The following is a 21,763-nucleotide window of genomic DNA, read 5'->3' as shown; positions in this document are numbered from 1 at the left end:
ACCCTGTCCTGGTGCCGTAGTCGCACAGGTACTCATTGATGGCCCTCTGCTGCGTGTGCAGCCGCTGCAGCATGGCCAACGTGGAGTTCCACCTGGTGGGCATGTCACATATAAGGCGGTTCTTGGGCAGGTTCAACTCCTTTTGGAGCTCAGCCAGCCGAGCACAGGCATTAAATGATCAGCGGAAATGCACACAGACTTTCCTGGCCTGCTTCTGGACATCCTGTAAGCCGGGGTACCTGCCCAAGAACCGCTGCACGACCAGGTTAAGGACGTGAGCTACACAGGGCACATGGGTCAGTTGTCCCTGTCGGAGGGCGGAGAGGAGGTTGGTGCCATTGTCACAAACCACCATTCCTGGCTTAAGCTGGCGTGGCGTCAACCACCTCTCGGCCTGCCCATGCAGAGCTGACAAAACATCCGCCCCAGTGTGGCTCCTGTCCCCCAAACATACCAGCGCAAGCATGGCATGGCATTGTTTTGCCTGCGTACTTGCATAGCCCCTGGAACGCCTACGGAGCACCGCTGGTTCTGAGGACAGAGCACTGGAAGAGGCCATGGAGGAAGAAGAAGAGGAGGGGTGGAGGAGAGAGGTGTGTCACAACCAATAGTAGCATTTTGGAGGCGTGGTGGCGGAACAACCTCCAACACTACTGCACCTTGTCCTGCATCCTTCCCAGCTGCCAGAAGAGTGACCCAATGGGCCGTGAAAGACAGGTAACGTCCCTGTCCATGCCTGCTGGACCATTAGTCAACAGTAATATGCACCTTACCGCTGACCAGCGAGGCAAGGACATTGTCTTCCACATGCCGGTAGAGAGCCGGAATCGCCTTCCGTGAGAAAAAGTGGCGTTTGGGGACCTGCCACTGAGGAACCGCACATTGTACAAACTCACGGAAGGGGGCCGAGTCTACCAACTGAAAAGGCAGCAGTTGAAGTGCTAGCAATTTAGCCACGCTAGCATTCAACCGCTGGGCATGTGGATGACTGGGAGTGAACTTCTTTCGCCGGTCCAGCAGCTGGGGCAGGGACATTTGCCTGCTATAATCGGACGTGGGTGTACTGCTAGCAGAGTGCCCGGAAGCACTTGGCTGTGACACACCTAATTCTACACCTTCATTCCTCTCAGAGCAGGTTTCAGAGAGGACTGAAGGTCTAGTGGGGTTGGAGATGCCAGCTGATGAGGAGCAAGGAGAGGTCTGCTTTGTTCTTTGGTGTGGGTCTTTGAGGTACGCTTGCCAACGAGCTGCATGGCAGGTCAACATATGTCTGGTCAAGCATGTGGTGCCCAAGCGGCTGATGTTTTGGCCACGCGAGATACGCTTGAGAAATATATTGCAAATAGCAGCGGTGCGATCTGATGCACTCGTCTCAAAAAAGGCCCACACCAAAGAACTTTTAGAATAACGCGCAGAGGCAGCGCCCTGCACAGGCGGAGCTCTGCGGTGTGATTCAGTCGGTGTGCTGCCCCTAAGCTGGCCCCCGGAGGGCATCCTGCCTCGTTGGACATGTGCCTCCTCCTCCTCCTCTCTCCTACCAGGCACCCACGTGGAGTCAGTGCCCTCATCATCCCCTCCCTCTTCATCCTCTTCATCGCTGTAGCAAACCTGGCAGTATGCTGCAGCTTGTGGAACATGACTGCCAGATTGCTGTCCTTCTTGAGCATCCCCTCTCTCTGCGCTCACGCTACTGCCTTCCTCTAGCTGAGTGTCATCATCAGAGCCTACAAAACACTGGGCATCCTCCTGGAGCATGTACTCAACACTGTGCTCAAAGAGTTCAGGAGACTCCTCAGGAGGACGTGGTGGGTCTAGGGAAGGAGTCACTGATGATGACATTGAGAGGAGGGAAGACGATGCGTTGGCAGCTGCTTTGCTAGTACCCTGAGACTGGGTAAGAGAGGATGAGGAGGATGAAGAGGGCTTGGATATCCACTCTACCAAGTCGTTGGCATGTTGCGGTTCAACATGTCCAGCTGCCGAAAAGAAGGACAAGCGTGTCCCATGGCCACGTGCTGATGACAACAGTGATGGCCACGACCAGCACTGTTGTCTCTAGACACAGAGCCTGCTTGCCCTCTTTTATCGGCTCGCGCCTGTCTGCCTCTCCTTGCTGGCCTTCCAGACATGGTAATGGCCTGAAGGGAGTTGGGTAAAACAGCAGTGTAATGGAGTCACACAACACCCACTAAGCCCTGCAGATGGCTCTATTAGAGAACAGCAATAAACGGTAGATACAGGTGTATATTGTGCTGGAGTCACACAACACCCACTAACTCCTGCAGATGCCTTTATTATAGAACACCACAGATAAAGGGGTATACTGTAATTGAGTCACACAACACCCACTAAGCCCTGCAGATGGCTCTATTAGAGAACAGCAATAAAGGGTAGATACAGGTGTATATTGTGCTGGAGGCACAAAAAACCCACTAACTCCTGCAGATGCCTTTATTATAGAACACCAGAGATAAAGGGGTATATACAGATGTATACTGTGCTGTGCTGGAGGCACACACAACTTCCAATAACTCCTGCAGATGGCAAGTGGGCTCAAATAGAGAAGTGCTATGTAGGTGGATATAGCGGTGTGTACTGGGTACAGAGCAGGCAGACAGCATGCACAAGCTCCTAACACTACTGACTGCAAGCTCTATTATAAAAGATAGATCACTAGCTATATAGGTGAGGTGAATATAGCTGTGTATACTGCGGTCAGGGCAAGCAGACAACAACCACTACAGAAAAGCAAGATCTAAAATCGGCCGATAACGATCGGTGTGTACTGTGTTGAAGGTACACAGAACACCCACTAACTGCTTCAGACGCCAACACACTACACTAGGCCGCCGCGCTGGCGGCCTTATATTGTGTGGGGCGTGTACTACACAGCCTGAGCTATGATTGGCCACAGGCATCCTGCCTGTGGCCAATCATGACTCTCCTCGCTGCTGGCGCTGTGATTAGCCAAGCATGCGGGGTCACAGTGCAAGCTTGGCCAATCATGAGCCAGCAATGCACTGCGATGACGCAGTGCATTGTGGGCCGTGAGCGCCACACGAATTTGGCGCGAACGGCCCATAACGTTCGGAATTCGCCGAACAGGCGAACAGCCGATGTTCGAGTCGAACGTATGTTCGACTCGAACACGAAGCTCATCCCTAGCTGATAGTAAAAAAAATAAAGATAAATCTTTATGAAGTAATTGAATATGTTTTTTTCCTTAACATCTTCTCTTTGATGTATTTTTTCCCAATCTATAAAGCCAAGCTTTTCACTGTAATCAAGGCTACTACCATGCCCTTCGTTAGCATCCTAGCTTTGAATATTCAGAGTAAATACTATACTTGCATCATGTGTTTGTATCTCCAGTGTCATATGTTGGTATTCATCATATTTTTATATACCCCATTATTGTAATTGCTAATTTTGTCATTTATAGCCTAGCTTACTGTTGATTAGTATTGCCCAGCCTTTATTTAATTTCATTTTTTTCCCACCTGTATTCTCTTTATATAGATGTAGCACCCGCCCTGCGTAGATTGCTAGGCAAATTTATCTTTGGCTACTTCTGTAATCAGAGTCTCACAGGCTGAGTGTTTGATTACTTCCCCCTGCCTCTGGAAGAAGCTTCCAGAGCATAGAAAAGGAGATTCAAATCAACCAGCTTAAATATTTATCAGTTTCTGGCCAATCCCTGGAGGGGAAGTGTCCAGAATGGGGCAGCAATGTAGATAAATAGTGTGAGACACTGGAGAGCAGGGTTCCTTCTCCCCAGGAGAGTTCCAGAGGTGCAGGCGTTGCTTGCTTTCAGGAAGCCTATGGACCATACAACTGCTTCAGAGGTCTCAGAGGTGCTAGGACTTGAATGGACTTTTCTCAAGAGCTGATTGAGAACTACTCCACTAGAGACCTGATTTTGAGAGGTGTCATCTCATTTATTGAACAGGAAGCTAGGAGGCAACTGTCCTGGGAAATTGTGAGTAATGACTCTAAAGCCGCGTACACACGGGCGGACTGTATGGCCTACTTAGTCCGTCATACAATCCGACGGACAGTCCGTCATACTTTCGAATGAACGGACTTGACCACACACGGATGCACAAACAGTCCGTCGAAAGCTTGCGCGATGACGTGTACAGCCCGTACGACGGGACTAGAAATAGGAAGTCCAATACACAGCAATGCACCTTTCCGCCGTGTAAATCCTTTCTGAGCATGCGCCATTCTTAGTCCGTCGAACTAGCCTACTGACGAGCGGATTGTCCGCTGAAACCAAAGTATGACGGACAGAATTTCGAAAAATCCGAAATACTTAGTACGCCAGACTGCACGCTGAAAAAGTCCGCTGAAGCCCACACACGAGCGGACTGTCCGCTGAAATGTGTTTCGACGGACTAAGTAGGCTATACAGTCCGCCCGTGTGTACGCGGCATAAGTTGATCCCTGAGACTGTGTGCTGGAAGGTGCACTGGGAACAAACAGTTGTGTACCTACACAAGGTAACCCTTGGTCTTCAGCTGTGGGGCCTAGGACTGTTTGTTCACCATTTGCAACTAGTACTACAAGAAGAGACTTCTAATTACTAGCAACAACTGAGAAACCCATGAAGTACCCTATGCCCAACCTCTCTCATGTTAAAAGTTTCTTACAGCAATCAACTTTAAAAATGCATCACTTGACTGTTCATTGGAGCCAGTGTGAATGGACTGTTGCTTGTGTGAACAGGCAGCTTCTGTACTTAATGGGGGAAAACGAGTTAAAATCAGCACCCCGTGTGGGGGGTAGCGCTGCACACATGCAGAAATTATATTACTGTGACTCAAGTGCAATATCTTAAATTTTGAAAAAAAATATTTTTTCTCATTTAACTGTCTAAATTGTCATTTTGTGAGATTGTTATGTTATATGACACTGATGGGTTTTTCAACTAAATGTCAACATGTTAAATTAAATTGGTAAGTGTATGATTATCCACCTAGGGATATAGTAGACCTATTGATTCTAACAACTACTAAAGCTTGAAATTCCAGAATGATACTTGGTATTCCAATATCCATGTTTATTTTAATTTTTAAGGTTCTACAACCTTTTTCATGTCCAGTGATAAAACTGCTTGTCGCGAGTGGTTATAGACTTGAACAAATAGAATGATGGCATCATAGTGGATTTTATATGCTGGAACTATAACCACTTTGCTCCTACAATGATGTGATCTCTTACATCATACTGAAACATTGTTCTAGAGTAGAGATCCTTTCATTGGGAAGAGGAAATCAGCTACTCCTTGGGTGTGCAAGGAGGGTGTTTGTAACCTATGCTCTATTTACTCAGGGTGTTTTTTGTGTGGTTGTACTCTCTGAACATATGGTAGCTTTACGAGCATCCCTTGAGAAGTATTAGGTGAACATTGTACCTTAAAAATACAGAATTTCAAAAATCACTTTATTGTACATATCAGTCTTTTGTATAGGTTACTCCTTATTGTTGTCAAGTAGATGACGCGTTTGGTGCCCCTTTTTTTAACAGATGTAATCTTGCACCTGTTGAAGAATATGCCAAGGACGTTGGCACAAAGACTCATCTTGTAACCATGAACCCTTCAGTGGTCCAGCGTGCCTTTGAGGATCTAGTCAATGATACGTGGAAAGAAAAATTTTTGCAGCGTCTAAAAAGCTTAAATGAAAGCATCTTGTGGATCCCAGCGTTTATGGCTAAAGGGGGTGAAGAACGAGTAGAATGGGTGAATGACCTTATTATCAAGCACCATATAAATGTGCACACAGCTTACCCTTCTCTACGTCTACTCCATGCAGTCAGAGGGTAAGAATGATTTTACTATTTATCTTTTCAGGTTGTCAGGGTATTTTTTCTGAAATATTAAACAGTATTATATTTATAGAAATATGCAAAAATCTATGATTAAGGAGATTTTCATCTTCCCATAAATCATTAAATGACTCAAATTTGTTTATCTGCGCTAATTTGAAGACGAAGGAATACAACGATGTGCAAAAATATATATATATATATATTTGTTTACTAAAAATCAGTGCAAAAAATACCATAATATAACTGGTGATAAACATGGAATATAAATTCAAATATCAACAATATGGGTATTACAGATGATGAGATGACAACCACAAACTCTTAAATGCCAATGTCTTAAAACTTGGTAATTGCTTTGTAAATTGTTAACTTTTCCTCAGAGACTCTGCAAACGAAGAAAACAAACAAGTGTTAAAATCGACACGTGATTTCTCTCAAACCAACAAATCTTTAAAGCTCTTTAAAAACACATGGATATAATGTTATACCATATATCAACTTGGTAATTTAAACAAGACTTATATTTAAGGTAAAAATACATTTAGAATGAATTTATGTTTAAGCATATATCATAACAAAACCATTGTACAGACTTTGGAATTAGCTTTTGTAGAGATATACAAAATGTGTATTTCTCTTATAATTGGAATATAATTACTTCATGCTGCAGGTAGAAACAAAAAAAAATTCCAATGCTATGCCACAAAGATTAAATGGTTCCGCTATGTATGTGTTAAACAATTTAATTACCCATAGGTAGAAGAAAATTATACTTTACCAGCAATATAAAACTATTTTGTTTGAGAGCTATCAGACATGTATTCCAAGGACACCCTTTTCCTTCATAGACCTTCTCGTCCTTTCTCCATTCTTTTTTTTTTTTTGCTCTCAATGCGTATCAAACCTTTATCCCCCCCCCCAGAAGGTGGGTGTGTATTTGCCTTTCACGTAACTAATATGTCAAATATTAAGGAGAAAGCAAAAAAGTTCCAAAGAAATAGGTTCTTTCCAGCTTAAGCAGCGCTCAGAAAAAACCCAAAAAACATTAAGTTAAAAAAAAAAGAGTGCATAAAAGCAACCAGCACTCTAAAAATATAAAAATTGTGACAGTCCAGGTGTTGAGTGTGGAATCACAAGGTGTGGTGACGGTGGAACATTTCTGCAATGATATGAACTGTCTCATGAGAAATTACTCAATACTTGGACTGTCACAATTTTTATATTTTTAGAGTGCTGGTTGCTCTTATGTATTTTTTTTTAAACTTTATTTATGTTTTTTGTTTTTTTTTGAGCGTTGCTTAAGTTAGAAAGAACCTATTTATTTGGCACTTTTTTGCTTTCTCCTTAATGTTATATTTGATTATAGCAGCTGCTTAGTTTAATTTACTTCTTATCTTGAGGGCTGGATAAGTGACCCTGTTTGCTTTTACTTATGGTATAATAATGTCAAATGATGTATTTACCATATAACTATGGCAACACTATCTAGGAGGCCATTTTGGACTTTTAATATAATTATCAACAGGGGGCAGTGTTGTGTTAAAAATGATCTTGGAATGTTTCTTCACAAAAAATCTTACCACAAAAACCCTTGACTTTAACTTTAAAGAACAATAATAATAATAATAATCAATATAATAAAGCAAGATAAGGGTGCTATCTCATTAACATATATGTCAGACTTCCGTCTCATTTTAAAATATATGGTTTCAAGAAAATTTGGATAAGGTCATTAACTTAACTTCTCACATACCTTGAAAGTTAAGTCATGGTTACAAGACACATTGGGGGTCATTTTCTATGGCGTCGAAAAATGATCCTGTAGTCCCAGAAAATAGCGCCCAAGGAAGGCCAATTAAGACTTCAACTCTCAGAAACTGGATGCTAATGCAAATAGAAAGCAGCTCTATTGCCGTCAATCATGCCTGTCAAATCACATTTGCTGGAGTAGTGGAAGTCAATGGGGCTTGAACCTTCAAAATTCAAAATTCCCACTGAAGGCTTATATGCAAGTTCTTTGCCATAAAAAGTGTATAGAGACCTGGGTCCTACCCAAGGGGACGTGTATCAATTGGAAAAAAATGTTTTTAAAACATCAGTTTTTTCAGGAGCAGTGATTTTAATAATGCTTAAAGTGAAAGAATAAAAATGTAAATTTCATTTAAATATCATGCCTGGGGGGTTGTCTATAGTATGACTGTAAAGTAGCACACTTTTGTCGTGTTTATTACTGTACCGCAGCAAAATTACATTTCTAAAGAAAAGATTTCATTCAAAATTGCTGTCGGGTGTAATGAATTGCCGGTTCTCGGCGATATAGGAGTATACCAGGTCCATCAATTCTGGTATGTATATTAAGGGGAACTCCATGGCAAAATTTTTAAAAAAATGGCGTAGGGATCCCCCCAAAATCCATACAGACCCTTATCTGAGCAAGCAGCCTGGCAGGACAGGAAAGGGAGGGGACGAACTACCCCCCCAACCATACCAGGCCACATGCCCTCAACATGGGGAGGTTGATGGGGACAAGGGCCTCATACCCACAACCCTTGCCTGGTGGTTGTGGGGACCTGCGGGTGGGGGGCTTATCGGAATATGAAAGCCCCCTTTAACAAGGGTGCCCCCCAGATCCCGGCCCCCCATGTGAATGGGTATCGGGTACATTCTACCCCTACACATTCGCCAAAAAAAGCAGTGAAATGTTAGAAAAAACAATAGCCAGTTTTTGACAATTTCTTTATTGTAAAATAGCTCTGAGTGGTCTTCTCCCTCGAGCCGTGTCTCTCTCTGCCATCTTCTCCTGTTGCTGTCTCTCCCGCCGTCATCTTCTGTCGCCGTCTTCTGTCGGCGTCTCTCCCGCTGCTGTGTTCTTCCTCGCCGCTCAAAATTACAGATGTGGCAAAGGTGCAATCTCAATACTTGCATTTAACTTAGTAATGGGAAAATGATCTTCTACAGGGAGATTACAGGCAATACTGGTGACTTGTGCTCATTGCCTGCCTTTTTTGGTAACAGATTATTGTTCCTCTTTAAAAACAATTCAGTTTTGATTGGACTTCAGCTATGCATCCACCTACTGACTCTTAGTTCAAATCGTATCTCCAGTCAAAATCTTGTTTTTACTTTTAGATTAGGGGTGGGAAAGGATTAAAACCCCTGTCATATTCTTATTGTTAACTGGGACTTTGTTAGAAAGATTTACCTTTCCTTCATCACTGCTCAAAATGACAACGTTTGGCAAGCTTTGTTTTCTCTGCCATCTGCCATCAGTTACCCTATAGTTGCTTTAGTATTCCTTTATCGTGCATTAAATGTTTATTTGGAGAATACATTTGTATACATAAATAAGACATAGATATCAAAGTTAAATTGAAAAACCTGTAAGAAAAAAATAATAATACTTAATTGAAACAAAACCATTAAAGGGTAAGTTCACCTTTACAGGGTGAACTTACACTGCACCCCCTTCCCCAGCCCCCCCCCCCTGCCCCTCTATACAAGAGTCTCACGATCACCCACTGTGAGACATTAGGTCGCCTCTTCACCTGTTCAAGGATTTGAAATCCCAAGGCTTAATCTCCTATACATACCTCTCAGTGTGTACGGATAGGAGGCATTCTAATTGGTTGGCGCAGTCACATGGATGGCGCTGACCAATCAGAACCTGCCTAGTCAGCATTGGAAAAGAGCAGAGAAAGCCACTGGGATTTAGAATACCCAGACCACTAAAGTGGCGACCCGATGTCTCACAGTGAGAGATTGAGGGACTTCGGTATAGCCATCCCGGGGGGTTGTTTTTGAGGGGGTCCAGTGTAAATTTACCTTACAGATTTCTGTAAAGGTGAACTTACACTTTCAGGATTGAACATAAATTGCGTTAAAGAGAGCTCAGAATCACATGTTATTTAGGACATTCTAAGACATTTAATGGACAAGTACTGTATAAAGCAAAACTACCACACACACACACACCACACACACACACACACACACACACCATTGCAAGGAAGTACAGCTTTCTGACAGAAGAGACTTTACATATTTCTTTAGCCATGAACCTCTTCCCCTTTTCCCTAGCAAGTATTTTTATTTTTTGCCTGCGGTGTAAGCTCAGTGCAGTGTACATTCCTGCCATCTGTAAGAAACTTTCCAATGACAAAGGAGTAAGGATGTCAGGCCAGAAGGAGTGTTGGAGATGTAGGTAGTGGAGTAAGAAGTGGTGGCACGGATCACGTTGATGTCAGCACTGGAGGAGAGTACACCCAGAGTAGGCTTTGCATACTTGCACATTACGGCAAGGCCTGCTGCTGCTCCTGTTACAGTGGTACTTTAGTAAGCTCCTAAAATGGTTGTAAAGTCAGAAGGTTTTTCATCTTAATGCATTATATGCATTAAGATAAAAAGTCTTTTGTGTGTAGCAGCCCCCCTCAGTCCCCCTAATACTTACCTGAGCCCCATCTCTGTCCAGCGATGTTCATGAATGCCTCAGCTGTCCGTGACTCTCTCTTTCCATTGGCTGAGGCACAGCAGCGGTGCCATTGGCTTTCTCTGTTGTCAAACTCTGTTAGCCAATCAGGAGGGGGCGGGGCCGAAAGACAGCTCTGTGTCTGAATGGATACATGGAGCTGCAGCTCGGCTCGGGTGCCTACATAGCAAGCTGCTTGGTGTGGGGGCAATGAACAGGAGGGAGGGGCCAAGAGCTCCAATCAAGGACCCTAGAAGAGAAGGATCTGGGCTGCTCTGTGCAAAACCAACTGCACAGAGCAGGTAAGTATAACTTATTTGTTATTTTAATAGAAAAAATCACTTTGAAGACCTAATCCCTACTACAATGTAAAAAAATTGGAATGAGCACAGCTGCCCTGGGTTCGGTCTTAGCAGGGTTCAGAAAATATCAAAGAAGTTATAAGCTCTCAAGAAGCCGAACCTGAACCCAATTGAAATCAATTGTGCAGTCAAATTTTTCAAATCAACAGTTACTATTTTCTTGGTTAATAGGCAAAGGGCTGTCAAGAAAAATTGCATAGGATGTGAGCAGTGCCCTGGGGAACCAATGAAAAAAAAAAAGGTTTTGGAAACTCCATTCGGCCAGAAGCAGTGACTTTTGTAAAGCCCTGATATTTAAGAAAAAAATGTAATAAAAAAATATTTTAAATTACCAGCAAATGACATTTCCCTGCTGATTTCTTTTTTTTAAAAGGCTCTGTTATGTATTGTAAGGGCTTTTGGAGGAGTCTGTGTGCAATGTTTTCTTCTTCTTTTTTTCTTAAGAAGCTGACAATGAAATGTAATTTTCTAGCAATTAAACATGTACTATATATTTTTTTTCTCTTTGTGAATATCACTTTTGCTGTAGCACATCCTACAGCAAAAATGAAAAAGCATACCAGATCCTCTTAGACTGACATGGATTTCAACCACCTCAATACAGGGCACATACACCCCCTTCCTGCCCAGACCAATTTTCAGCTTTCAGCGCTCTCACAGTTTGAATGACAATTACTCAGTCAAGCAACACTGTACCCATATAAAATGTGCACCCTTTTGTTCACACAAATAGAGCTTTCTTTTGGTGGTATTTAATCACTAGTGGGTTTTTTATTTTTTGCGCTATAAATAAAAAAAGACCGTAGATTCTGCGAAAAAAAAAATGCCCTTTTCTTTGGTTCTGTCATAAAATTTAGCAAATTAGTAATTTTTCCTTATAAAGTTTGGCCAACATTTATACTGCTATATAGCTTTGGTAAAAATAACTAGGGATGAGCTTTATGTTCGAGTCGAACATGAGTACAAGTCGAACAGCGAACAATTTTGGGTGTTCGCGGGCAAATTCGAAAGCCGCGGAACACCCTTTAAAAGTCTATGGGAGAAATAAAAAGTGCTAATTTTAAAGGCTTATATGCATGGTATTGTCATAAAAAGTGTTTGAAAAAGTTTTAAAAACGGCCATTTTTCCGGGAGCAGTGATTTTAATAATGTTTAAAGTGAAACAATAAAAGTGTAATATTTCTTTAAATTTCATACTTGGGGGGTGTCTATAGTATGCCTGTAAAGGGGCACATGTTTCCAGTGTTTAGAATAGTCTGACAGCAAAATTAAATTTCTAAAGGAAAACAAGTAATTTATAATGAATTGTCGGTCCCAACAATACACATAACAGTTCATTGGTAAAAACAGCATGGAATTTCCCCACAGGGGAACCCTGAACCAAAATAAAAAAAAATGCTTGGGGGTCCCCCTAAATTCCATACCAGGAACTTCAGGTCTGGTATGGATATTAAGGGGAACACTGTGCCAAAAAAAATTTTTTAAATGGCGTGGGGGTCCCCCTCAAAATCCATACCAGACCCTTATCCGAGCATGCAACCCGGCAGGCCGCAGGAAAAGAGGGGGGATGAGAGAGCGCCCACCTCAAAGCACCTTGTCCCCATGTTGATGGGGAGAAGGGCCTCATCCCCACAACCCTTGCCCGATGGTTGTGGGGGTCTGCGGGCGGGGGGCTTATCGGAATCTGGAAGCCCCCTTTAACAAGGGGACCCCCAGATCCCGCCCCCCCTGTGTGAATTGGTAATGGGGTACAAATGTACCCTTACCATTTCACAAAAAAATGTCAAAAGGGTTAAAAAACACAAGAGACAGTTTTTGACAAGTTCTTTATTAATTTTTAGACTTGTGCACAATGGAAAATTTTGTTTAGTTTCGGTTCGTTGTCATTCGTAAAATACATCATTTCGTTCTGTTATATTCGTTATGTTACATTACTATGTTTTCGGATAATTCGTTATTATTCGTAGAGTGTCGCATTCATTCGTTCGTATTCGTTGAAATTCGCTATTTATGTGTGTATAGACATTCGTGATAATGATTCGTAGTTTGGAAAGTCGTTTGTTTATTGAATCTTTTAACACACACAATGACAACGTCTCTTCTCCTCGGCTCAAATACAATACAACACCCTTCTAACCCTTCAGTTCTCAGGAATGCACTTTGCCAGTAATCCATCCTCCGGCACAAAATTAATCAGCTGATTGGACTATAAGATTTACTTTGAGCTGACCTTTTGTTTCATTAGATCTTTAAAGAATTACCGAATTCATTCGAATTCATTCGTTATATTTCTTTCGTATTCGTTGTTATTCGTTCGTTTTTTTATTCGGACATTCAGATGCATCCGAATGTCCGAAAGATGCAAAATTCGGCCGAATTTCGATCCGTTACAAAACTAATTGCACAAGCCTATTAATTTCTTCTTCTTTCCGCTTCTTCTTCCATCTTCTTTCTTCTGGTCTTCTTCCATGTCCTTCTTCTTGCTCCATCTTCTTCTCCATCTGCTTCTTCATCTTCTTCATCATCTTCTTCTTCCTCCACTCTTCTCGTTCCGCATCTTGCTTCGGCTTCTTCTCCACTCTGTCCGCACGATCCGCCTCTGTGGGAGTATTCCGCTGTGTGACGCTTCAGTTCTTCTGACACTTCTTATATAACGGAGGGCGGGGCCACTCGGTGACCCCGCCCCCTCTGAGGCACGGGAACTTCTCTATAGCTTTCCCCGTGATGTCAGGGGGGGGCGGGATCACCCCGCTTACATAATCATATCCTGAATCAAACCGGGCCACCTGCCCTCAACAAGGTGGGGAACCTTGCCAGGGGGGACCCTCTTGCAAAGCACCTTGTCCTCACATTCATGAGAACAAAGGCCTCTTCCTCACAACCCTAGCCCAGTGGCTGTGAAGATCTGCAGGAAGGGAGTTTATCGGAATCTGGAAGCCTTTTTAACACCAAGATACTGGCCCTCCCTCCTATACGAATGAGTAATGCCTTGTACACACGGTCGGACATTCCGACACCAAATCCATCAGATTTTTTCAGATGGATTTTGTGCCAAACTTGTCTTGCATACACACGGTCAGACAAAGTTGTCAGAAAATCTGATCGTTCTGAGCGCGGTGACGTAGAACACGTACGACGGGACTATAAACAGGCCAGTAGCCAATACCTGTGGTCTCTTAATTTATTCTGAGCATGCGTGGCACTTTGTCCATCAGAATTGTCTACACACGATCGGAATTTAAACGATTGGATTTTGTTGTTGGAAAATTTTAGATCCTGCTCTCAAACTTTGTGTTGGAAATTCAGATGGTAAAAGTCATATGGAACCACACAGGATCAGATTTTCTGACAACATGATCCGATCCCACAAAGTCCAACCAGGTGTACAGGGCATAAGAGGAACATTATAATAGAGTAAAGTATAAAAGTAAAATAAGGTAATAAATTGTAAACAGAAAGTCCCACAATTCCAGGTCCTGGAAAGTTTTTTTTGTGTGCTTAAGCAATATCTATCCATTTTTTGTGAAAAAAAGCCACTGTAACTGCAGGCGCCCTCCTGTGTCTATTTTGCAATTTAACCTCAACTTAGTTGTTATGTGTCCTCTATGGCCGCATGGTTCTCCCTTTGGTGTTGACTTCAGCTGGTGAACCCCCTGGGATCTTCTGGGTTCCATATATTCATTTGGCGGCCTGTAATCCCCTGAGGAAGCCATTGTTGACCAAAAATGTTGGGAAAACACACCATCTTGTCACCATTGGTTACCTGAAAAATACCATCTTGCAATAACTGATTAATTGGAATCCTACCAGTGACATCAGCACAAATGGAGATGTATAAGGATACATACTGGTTTTATTTTTTATTCAATTTTAATCATGTTTAAAATAAATTTCATGTTTTAAATACTCTGTGCTTCACTCATTGTTGGCACCGTTATAATCCAACTTCAAACTTTTTTCCTATTTAGGGGTAGTAGTGACATCTTTGCCCAATTGTGGCCATGGAAACTGTACTAACCTTTAACAGCCAATCATATTTCATATTATGATAGTAAAGCTTCCAATGGGTGCTGCTGTAGGGAATATTGTCTGATACATAAGCAAAGACCTTTTAGCACAGTTACAGAACATTATAGGGTATAGAGGTCCCTACAATGCTTCATAAATCCATGTAACGTTCCTCTTGGGATTGCAAAGAAAGCTAATGGTATTAAAATAAGTCCATAATTTAGATCACATTTTCTTTCTGTAGCAGAACGGATAATGGAACTGAATCTGTGAAAATGTAAGTAAGTCGAAGTATAGGTTGCAGGCTCGAATGTAATGTTCATTGTGAATAGGACTCATAAATAGTTCTAAGTATAGAGTTTGCAAAATAAAGACCATGAATTGGAGGGTTGTGGAGTTAAATGGCTTTAGTGCTAGCTCTACAGGTCAGCAATTGTTTGATTTTTGTGCTTTTCTTTGCTGTGTAACTAAATGCGTGCATTGGCAGGAGACTACGGAGGGAGTGAAGAACATTAGCTAAGGCCTTAGCGCTCTGTAGAAATGAAGTTATTTATCCCAATAGCTGCAAAAAAAAAAAAAGAGAAAAAAACCTGAGATCCTTGAGATTTAGCTGGCATGCATTCATGTCTGCAACTGCTGTAGTGTAATAAGCTTCTTTAAACAAGTATGTTCATAATCCTGGCGCTGTGGTCTAACCCCAACTTCCTGCAGATAATGGGATTCATGCTGGCCTTGCATCAGGAGATCACTATACCGCTGGTAGCAATAAGCACTGCTGAAAGTTGGTTGTTTGTATGATTGGGTCACTATTCTCAGAATCTTATCTCCAGGAAGCTGAACAAAGCAGAAAGAGAGCTGTATATTAGTCTTTAGTGTCATGATGGAGTTTTCCTGTGCACCTGCCACAGCTCAGCGTGGCCTACAGGAACTCGTCAAAGGAGACACTTCACACCACAACAGATAAGTAAGGAAGCAATACCTTCTCTGACAAAAGACGCTACAGGAGCAGGCTAGACAAATAGTTCTAATAATAGTATATACACTATATTGTCAAAAGTATTGGGGCGCCTGTCTTTACACGCAAATTAACCTTTACCACTTCAGCCCCAAAAGGTTTTATCCCTTAATGACCAGGCCATTTTTTGCGATAAGGCACTGCGTTACATTAACTGATGATTGTGCTGTTGTGCAACGCTGTACCCCAATAAAATGTATCTCCTTTTCCTGTCGCATCATGGCAGCATACACCTATAGGGTTGTGGCTCCACCTCCACAACCTATAGGATCACATAGCTATTTGTCAGAAACCATGAATCAGACTGAGACAGGAGTATAATTAAATTACACTTGTTTATTAATAAAAATAAATAGAAAAAGCGTAGTCAAAGCATAGCCAGAGTCCAGTAACCAGATAGAGTAGTCAGGCAGGCCAGAGTTCAATAACCAGATCGGGTAGTCAGCCAGGCCAGAAGTCAGGGATCCAAGTAGAGCAACAGCAAGCAAGATAAGGAGCCAGAAGGGATGTCAGCAAGCCGGTCTTAAAACAGAACCGCAGGAGATGGTTTCTTGTGATGTGACCAAGGTGAAGGCAGAGGTGAAGTGAGCTGGATGGCTTTAAGTAGGCAGGTCAGACGAGCATGATCAGGAACAGTTGGTAACTGTGGAGAGAGATGAGAGCTGGCAATTAGCTGACAGCTGAGCAGCCAGCCCAGAGAAGGAAGGGCTAAGCCAGCCCTGACACTATTAAACCCTGAGAGGGCTCCCGCCCCAGTATTGTCCTTTTTTCCTCACCTGTCAAGGACAGAACATGCATCCCGTACCGTTCTCGCCCCAGCCAGGTTCAAGCCTCTCCTGGGTGGAAGGCCTTACCTGTACAGCCTCTAAACGAGTTAAACGGAGGGAACCCAACTTTGATGGTCTCAGGGGTATGTTGTCAAAGATCTTACAAACCTTAAATTGGTTTATTGCCTGCAGCGGCCTCCAGCCTTTCCTTTCTAAGCACTTGGCAAAAAAAATCTTTTTTTTTTAACTGCGCCTGTAGTCCCACAGGCACCCTATGCATATTGCAGAGTGTCTCAACTCAAGCGGAATCTCGCCCATTTCACCTCTTTTCAGCTTCCAAGATGGCGCTGGACACTACGGAACACTAGTGCATGGCTCTCTGTTTCTTCCCTAAGCTCCCAAAGGGGAGCAATGATCTACATACTGCTGGATCATCTGGTCTACTACTCTGCACACCCTCTATCTCTCTCTCCACTCACCAGGTCAGTTCCATAGCCTTTTTCCTCAGTTTTAGCCTGCCTTTCCTATGAATGCGTGCTGATTCACCTATATGTTCTAGCTCAGGTTCAATCACCTTCCATGGAGGCCGCTGCACCAGTAGACCATCATCAACCTAATAGGTAAGAGGGAATGATTGGTAAGTATGAAGACAAAGGAAAAAAGGAGAGCCTGCCACTAATGCTGTCTAATTGAACAGCCCTACCAGGTCTTCCAGATTGTCACATTCAAGACGAAGAGAGCCCTTAAGAAGGAGCTGCTCAAGCCACGGGCAAAGCCGCTCAGATCGCAGCAGCTGCTCAAGCAGCAGGAGAAGCAGATCAAGTCACAGGAGAAGCCGTTCAAAATCCTATTCACGGCATAGCCACTCTTATCACAGGAAATCTCCTACACGCAGGCACTCTCCTCCCACCCAGCGTCCCCATCCATCCGGAACTCCTGCTGGATTTGTGGTGCCACAGCGCTTCTGGACAAGCTAGCCTGTCACACGTGCTTCAACAAAGCAACCAGAGACTAACAGCTAGACACAAGGGAGTTGGCTAAAGAATCACCCCTCCAAATCACAGGGTCCGAAGTCAACAGGCCTGTACAAGGCACCTCTTCTGTTACTCCCTCCTCATCCAAACAATCGGATCCCCTATCTGATAATGATGATCTAGAGACATCCACCGGCTTTGATTTTTTACTAATTGAACCATTCGTGAAATCAGTGAAGGAAGCAATTGATTGGGTGGAAGAAAAAGAGACTCTTCAAAAATTGAGGAAATACTTTCCAAACCTTAAAAAAGACCGGAGACCTTCCTGTTCATCAACAAACTTGAAGATCTAATCAAGGATGAGTGGCATAAGTCAGAGAAAAAAAAAACAGTCCCAGTAATAGGTTAGCAAAGCTCTATCCGCTTAAAGAACCTAACGTTAACCCACTAGTATCAGTGATCGACTCCTCTCTGTTGTGCCTCGTTAGGCACGTAACACTCCCAATAGAAGACGCAGTCACATTTAAAGATGTGTCGGGTAGAAAGATCGACCTGGATCTCAAAAGAACCTACCTGTCTGCAGGTGGCACTTTTAGACCAGCAGTAGCACTGGCAGCTGTGAGTAGGGCTATCTCTAACTGGTCCTCTAATGCCAAGAAGCTGGTGACAGAGGGGGTTGAACAGGAAAAGGTAATGGCAGCCCTCCAGGAGCTTAGTCTGGCAGGTGACGTTGTCGCAGAAGCCACCATGGATATAATAAAATCCGCTTCAAGAGCAATGTTAAGTTCAGTGATGGTCAGAAGGGAGCTTTGGCTGAAACCCTGGTCAGCAGATCCATCCTCAAAGTCCAACTGGTGTAAAATCCCTTTCGATGGCACAGACCTTTGGAGAAAAACTGGACTCGGTCATTTCCAAAGTCACCAGCGGGAAGTCAGTACTTCTCCCTTCAGACAGAAGGCCCAGACAACAACGGCCACCTGCCTCTAGGAGAAATCTTCTGGATAAATACAGGGAGGCAAAATCTTACAGGCCTAGTAAAGAGTATAGGAGGAACTGGGAGAACCCTCAGCCATCTTTCCTAAAGTTCCAAAAATCCAAGACCCCTACCACAGAGGATCAAAAGTCTTTTTGAAGGTGCGTCCGCCCAACCAGCTGTAGTAGGGGCCAGGCTCATGAAGTACAAGCAGGTCTTGGCGTAAAAAATAAAGGACCTGTGGATGGTAGCTACTGTCCAGTTCGGGTACAAAGGGAGATTCAAGAGGCGGTCACCAAGAGACCAATTCTGTACAACCAGACTACCGGTACCTTGAGAGAGAAAATTGCTACTAAAAGAATATGTTCAAGGTCTGATCCAAAAGGAGACCATAGTGAAAGTTCCACTATCCCAAAGGAGAAAAGAGTTTTACTCCCCGTCATTCTTGGTGAAGAAAAAGACAGGGGACCTGCGTCCCGTTCAGGACTTGAAAAATCTCAATCAGTCAATCTTAGTGGAGACATTCAAGATGGAAAGCCTACAGTCAATTCTTCAGGCCATGAACATCGGGGATTGGATGCTTTCCGTCGATTTACAGGACGCCTATCTGCACATTCCCATTCACACTTCATTTCAAAAGTTTCTCCACTTTGCAGAAGGCCATCACCATTTCCAATTTCAAAGTCTTCTGTTCGGGATTTCCACCGCTCCAAGAATGTTCACCAAAGACTTGCTGCCAGTGGTAGCCTTACTGAAGGAGCAAGGCTTAAGAGTCCGTCATTACCTGGAGATATCCTCCTGTTTGCGGACAACTGAGGTTCCCTCCTACTGCATCGATCTATTCTGACCACCACCCTGCAAAAGTTTGGCTGGATTATAAACTGGGAGAAAAGCAACTTACAGCCCACCAAGAGAGTGATCTTCCTGGGGGTGGAACTAGATACCCGCCTCAACACAATAGAATTCCCTCAGGAGAAAATTCACAGTTTGCTCCAAAAAGCAAAAAGGATACTTGCATCTACCACACTTCCAGCCAGAGAGTACCTCAGCATATTGGGATTATTCTCAGCAACCATCCCGATGGTCCAATGGGCTCAATGGAACACAAGACCTCTTCAGACATCACTTTTAAGATAGTGGAATGGAGTGTCATTGTCTCAACCAATCACGATCCAGAAAGAAGAAAAACAATCACTCTGGTGGTGGACCAGATTGAGCAATATGAAGAGATGCAAGTACATAGTCCCTCTTCCCAGGAAGTAATAACTTCGGACACCAGCATGGAAGGCTGGGGGGCACACTACCGTCACTGCGCAGTCCAAGGCCGTTCAAGACACACAACGTGGTTTCAAATATTTTGGAGATGAGAGTAGCATTCCAAGCTCTGTTAGCCTTCAGCCCCCTCCTCAGAGGAAAAGAAATCCTGTTAAAGTTGGACAACAGAGTGGCAGATGCCTATATCAACAGGCAAGGAGGCACCAGGAGTCGCTCCATGATGCAGGACGTCCACCCAGTTCTCAAGTGGGCACAGCTAAACCTGTGGGGACTAACGGCAATGTAGGTCCCAGGAGTTCAAAACCAACTGGCCAACTCTCTAAGCCGGAATTTTGTATCCAACAACAATGGGCTTTAAGCCACCAAGCATTTTCCCTCATAACCAAAACTTGGGGGATACCAGATATAGACCTGGTAGTGACACCAACCAACACAAGTGTCAGAGGTATCTGGTAAGAGTTCCCTTCCCATCGGAGGAGGGCAAGGACTGTCTGCAGCATGACTGGAACTTCTGTCTGGGCTACATCTTTCCACAGATGCACCTTATTCCAGGATTTCTACTCACTCAAGAGGTCAGAGTCTACAGTGATAGCAGTCCTCCCCTTTTGACCGAGACAGCCATGGTTCACGACGCTCCTCCAACTGAACACAGTGAAGCCATTACCGTTCCCGATGACAGCGGATCTACTCTCGCAGGCACAGCTCCTTCACCTATTCCAGGAGAGGCTGCACCTAACAGCCTGGAGATTGAAAGGGCTAGGTTCTTAGTCCAAGGTTGCTCCCAGAAAGTGGTAGACACTCTTCTTCAAGCCAGAAAATGCACCACCAACAATACCTACAAAAGGATCTGGGAAAAGTTTCTCTCAGTCACACAACAGCAATCCTGGGACCCATCATCTCCAAAAGTCGCTCAGATCCTTGAGTTTCTCCAGCTAGGCTTAGATAAAGGCCTTGGGTCTAGTACCCTGAAGGTGCACGTGTCAGCCCTGTCCACCATGATAGGAGTGAAGTGGGCACAGGAGCCCCTTGTCATTCAATTCCAAAAGGCCTGCCTAATGTCAATGGGGAGCAGGTCTGTTTAATTTGGTGTTAATGGGGTCGCTCTCACTCTCTCATACTGATCACTTCAACATTGCACCTTATGGCAAAGAACTCTCTGAGGTTCTGAAAAAAAGAGTTTTTGCTCTACATTAAGATGGCCTAGGCTATAAGATGATTGGCAAGTCCCTGAAACTGAGCTGCAGCACGGTGGCCAAGACCATACAGCGGTTTAACAGGACAGGTTCCACTCAGAACAGGCCTCACCATGGTCGACCAAAGAAGTTGAGTGCATGTGCCCAGCGTCATATCCAGAGGCTGTCTTTGGGAAATAGACTAATGAGTGCTGCCAGCATTACTGCAGAGGTTGAAGGGGTGAGGGATCAACCTGTCAGTGCTCAGACCATACGCCACACACTGCATCAAATTGGTCTCTATGGCTGTCATCTCAGAAAGAAGCCTCTTCTAAAGATGATGCACAAGAAAGCCTGCAAACAGTTTGCTGAAGACAAGCAGACTAAGGACATGGATTACTGGAACCATGTCCTGTGGTCTGATGAGACCAAGATAAACTTATTTAGTTCAGATGGTGTCAAGCGTATGTGGCGGCAACCAGTTGTGGAGTACAAAGACAAGTCTGTCTTGCCTACAGTCAAGCATGGTGGTGGGAGTGTCATGGTCTGGGGCTGCATGAGTGCTGCCGGCACTGGGGAGCTACAGTTCATTGAGGGAACCATGAACGCCAACATGTACTGTGACATAATGAAGCAGAGCATGATCCCCTCCCTTCAGAGACTGGGCTGCAGGGCAGTATTCCAAAATGATAATGACCCCAAACACACCTCCACGACGACCACTACCTTGCTAAAGAAGCTGAGGGTAAAGGTGAGGGACTGGCCAGGCATGGCTCCAGACCTAAACCCTATTGTAACGTACCTTGGATGTGAGCCTGATGTGCGGAGGGAGACCTCCCGTACCACCTCGGCTCGGAGACCACTGGAGTGGGGACAGTGGTGGTAAGAGCATGGGGAGACAAAGGTTCCTGTTTAGTCCT

The 21,763-nt window shown here is 44.0% G+C and overlaps 1 protein-coding gene across 1 annotated transcript in view; it reads left to right on the top strand.

Moving 5' to 3' along the window:
- ST8SIA2 (ST8 alpha-N-acetyl-neuraminide alpha-2,8-sialyltransferase 2) overlaps positions 1 to 21,763 on the top strand; it is a 540,643-nt gene that overhangs the window by 412,011 nt on the left and 106,869 nt on the right. Inside the window, exon 5 of the mRNA XM_077472929.1 lies at positions 5,530 to 5,823. Within this exon, the coding sequence (XP_077329055.1) occupies positions 5,530 to 5,823 (294 nt within the window). The remainder of the gene's footprint in view (positions 1 to 5,529; positions 5,824 to 21,763) is intronic.

The sequence above is a fragment of the Lithobates pipiens genome, unplaced genomic scaffold (assembly GCF_037356315.1).
Source record: "Lithobates pipiens isolate NorthernLeopardFrog02 unplaced genomic scaffold, aLitPip1_a1.2 Scaffold_8, whole genome shotgun sequence".
NCBI lineage: Eukaryota > Metazoa > Chordata > Amphibia > Anura > Ranidae > Lithobates > Lithobates pipiens.
Note: the sequence above shows the minus strand (reverse complement) of the source record. Positions and strands in the feature narration are given on the sequence as shown.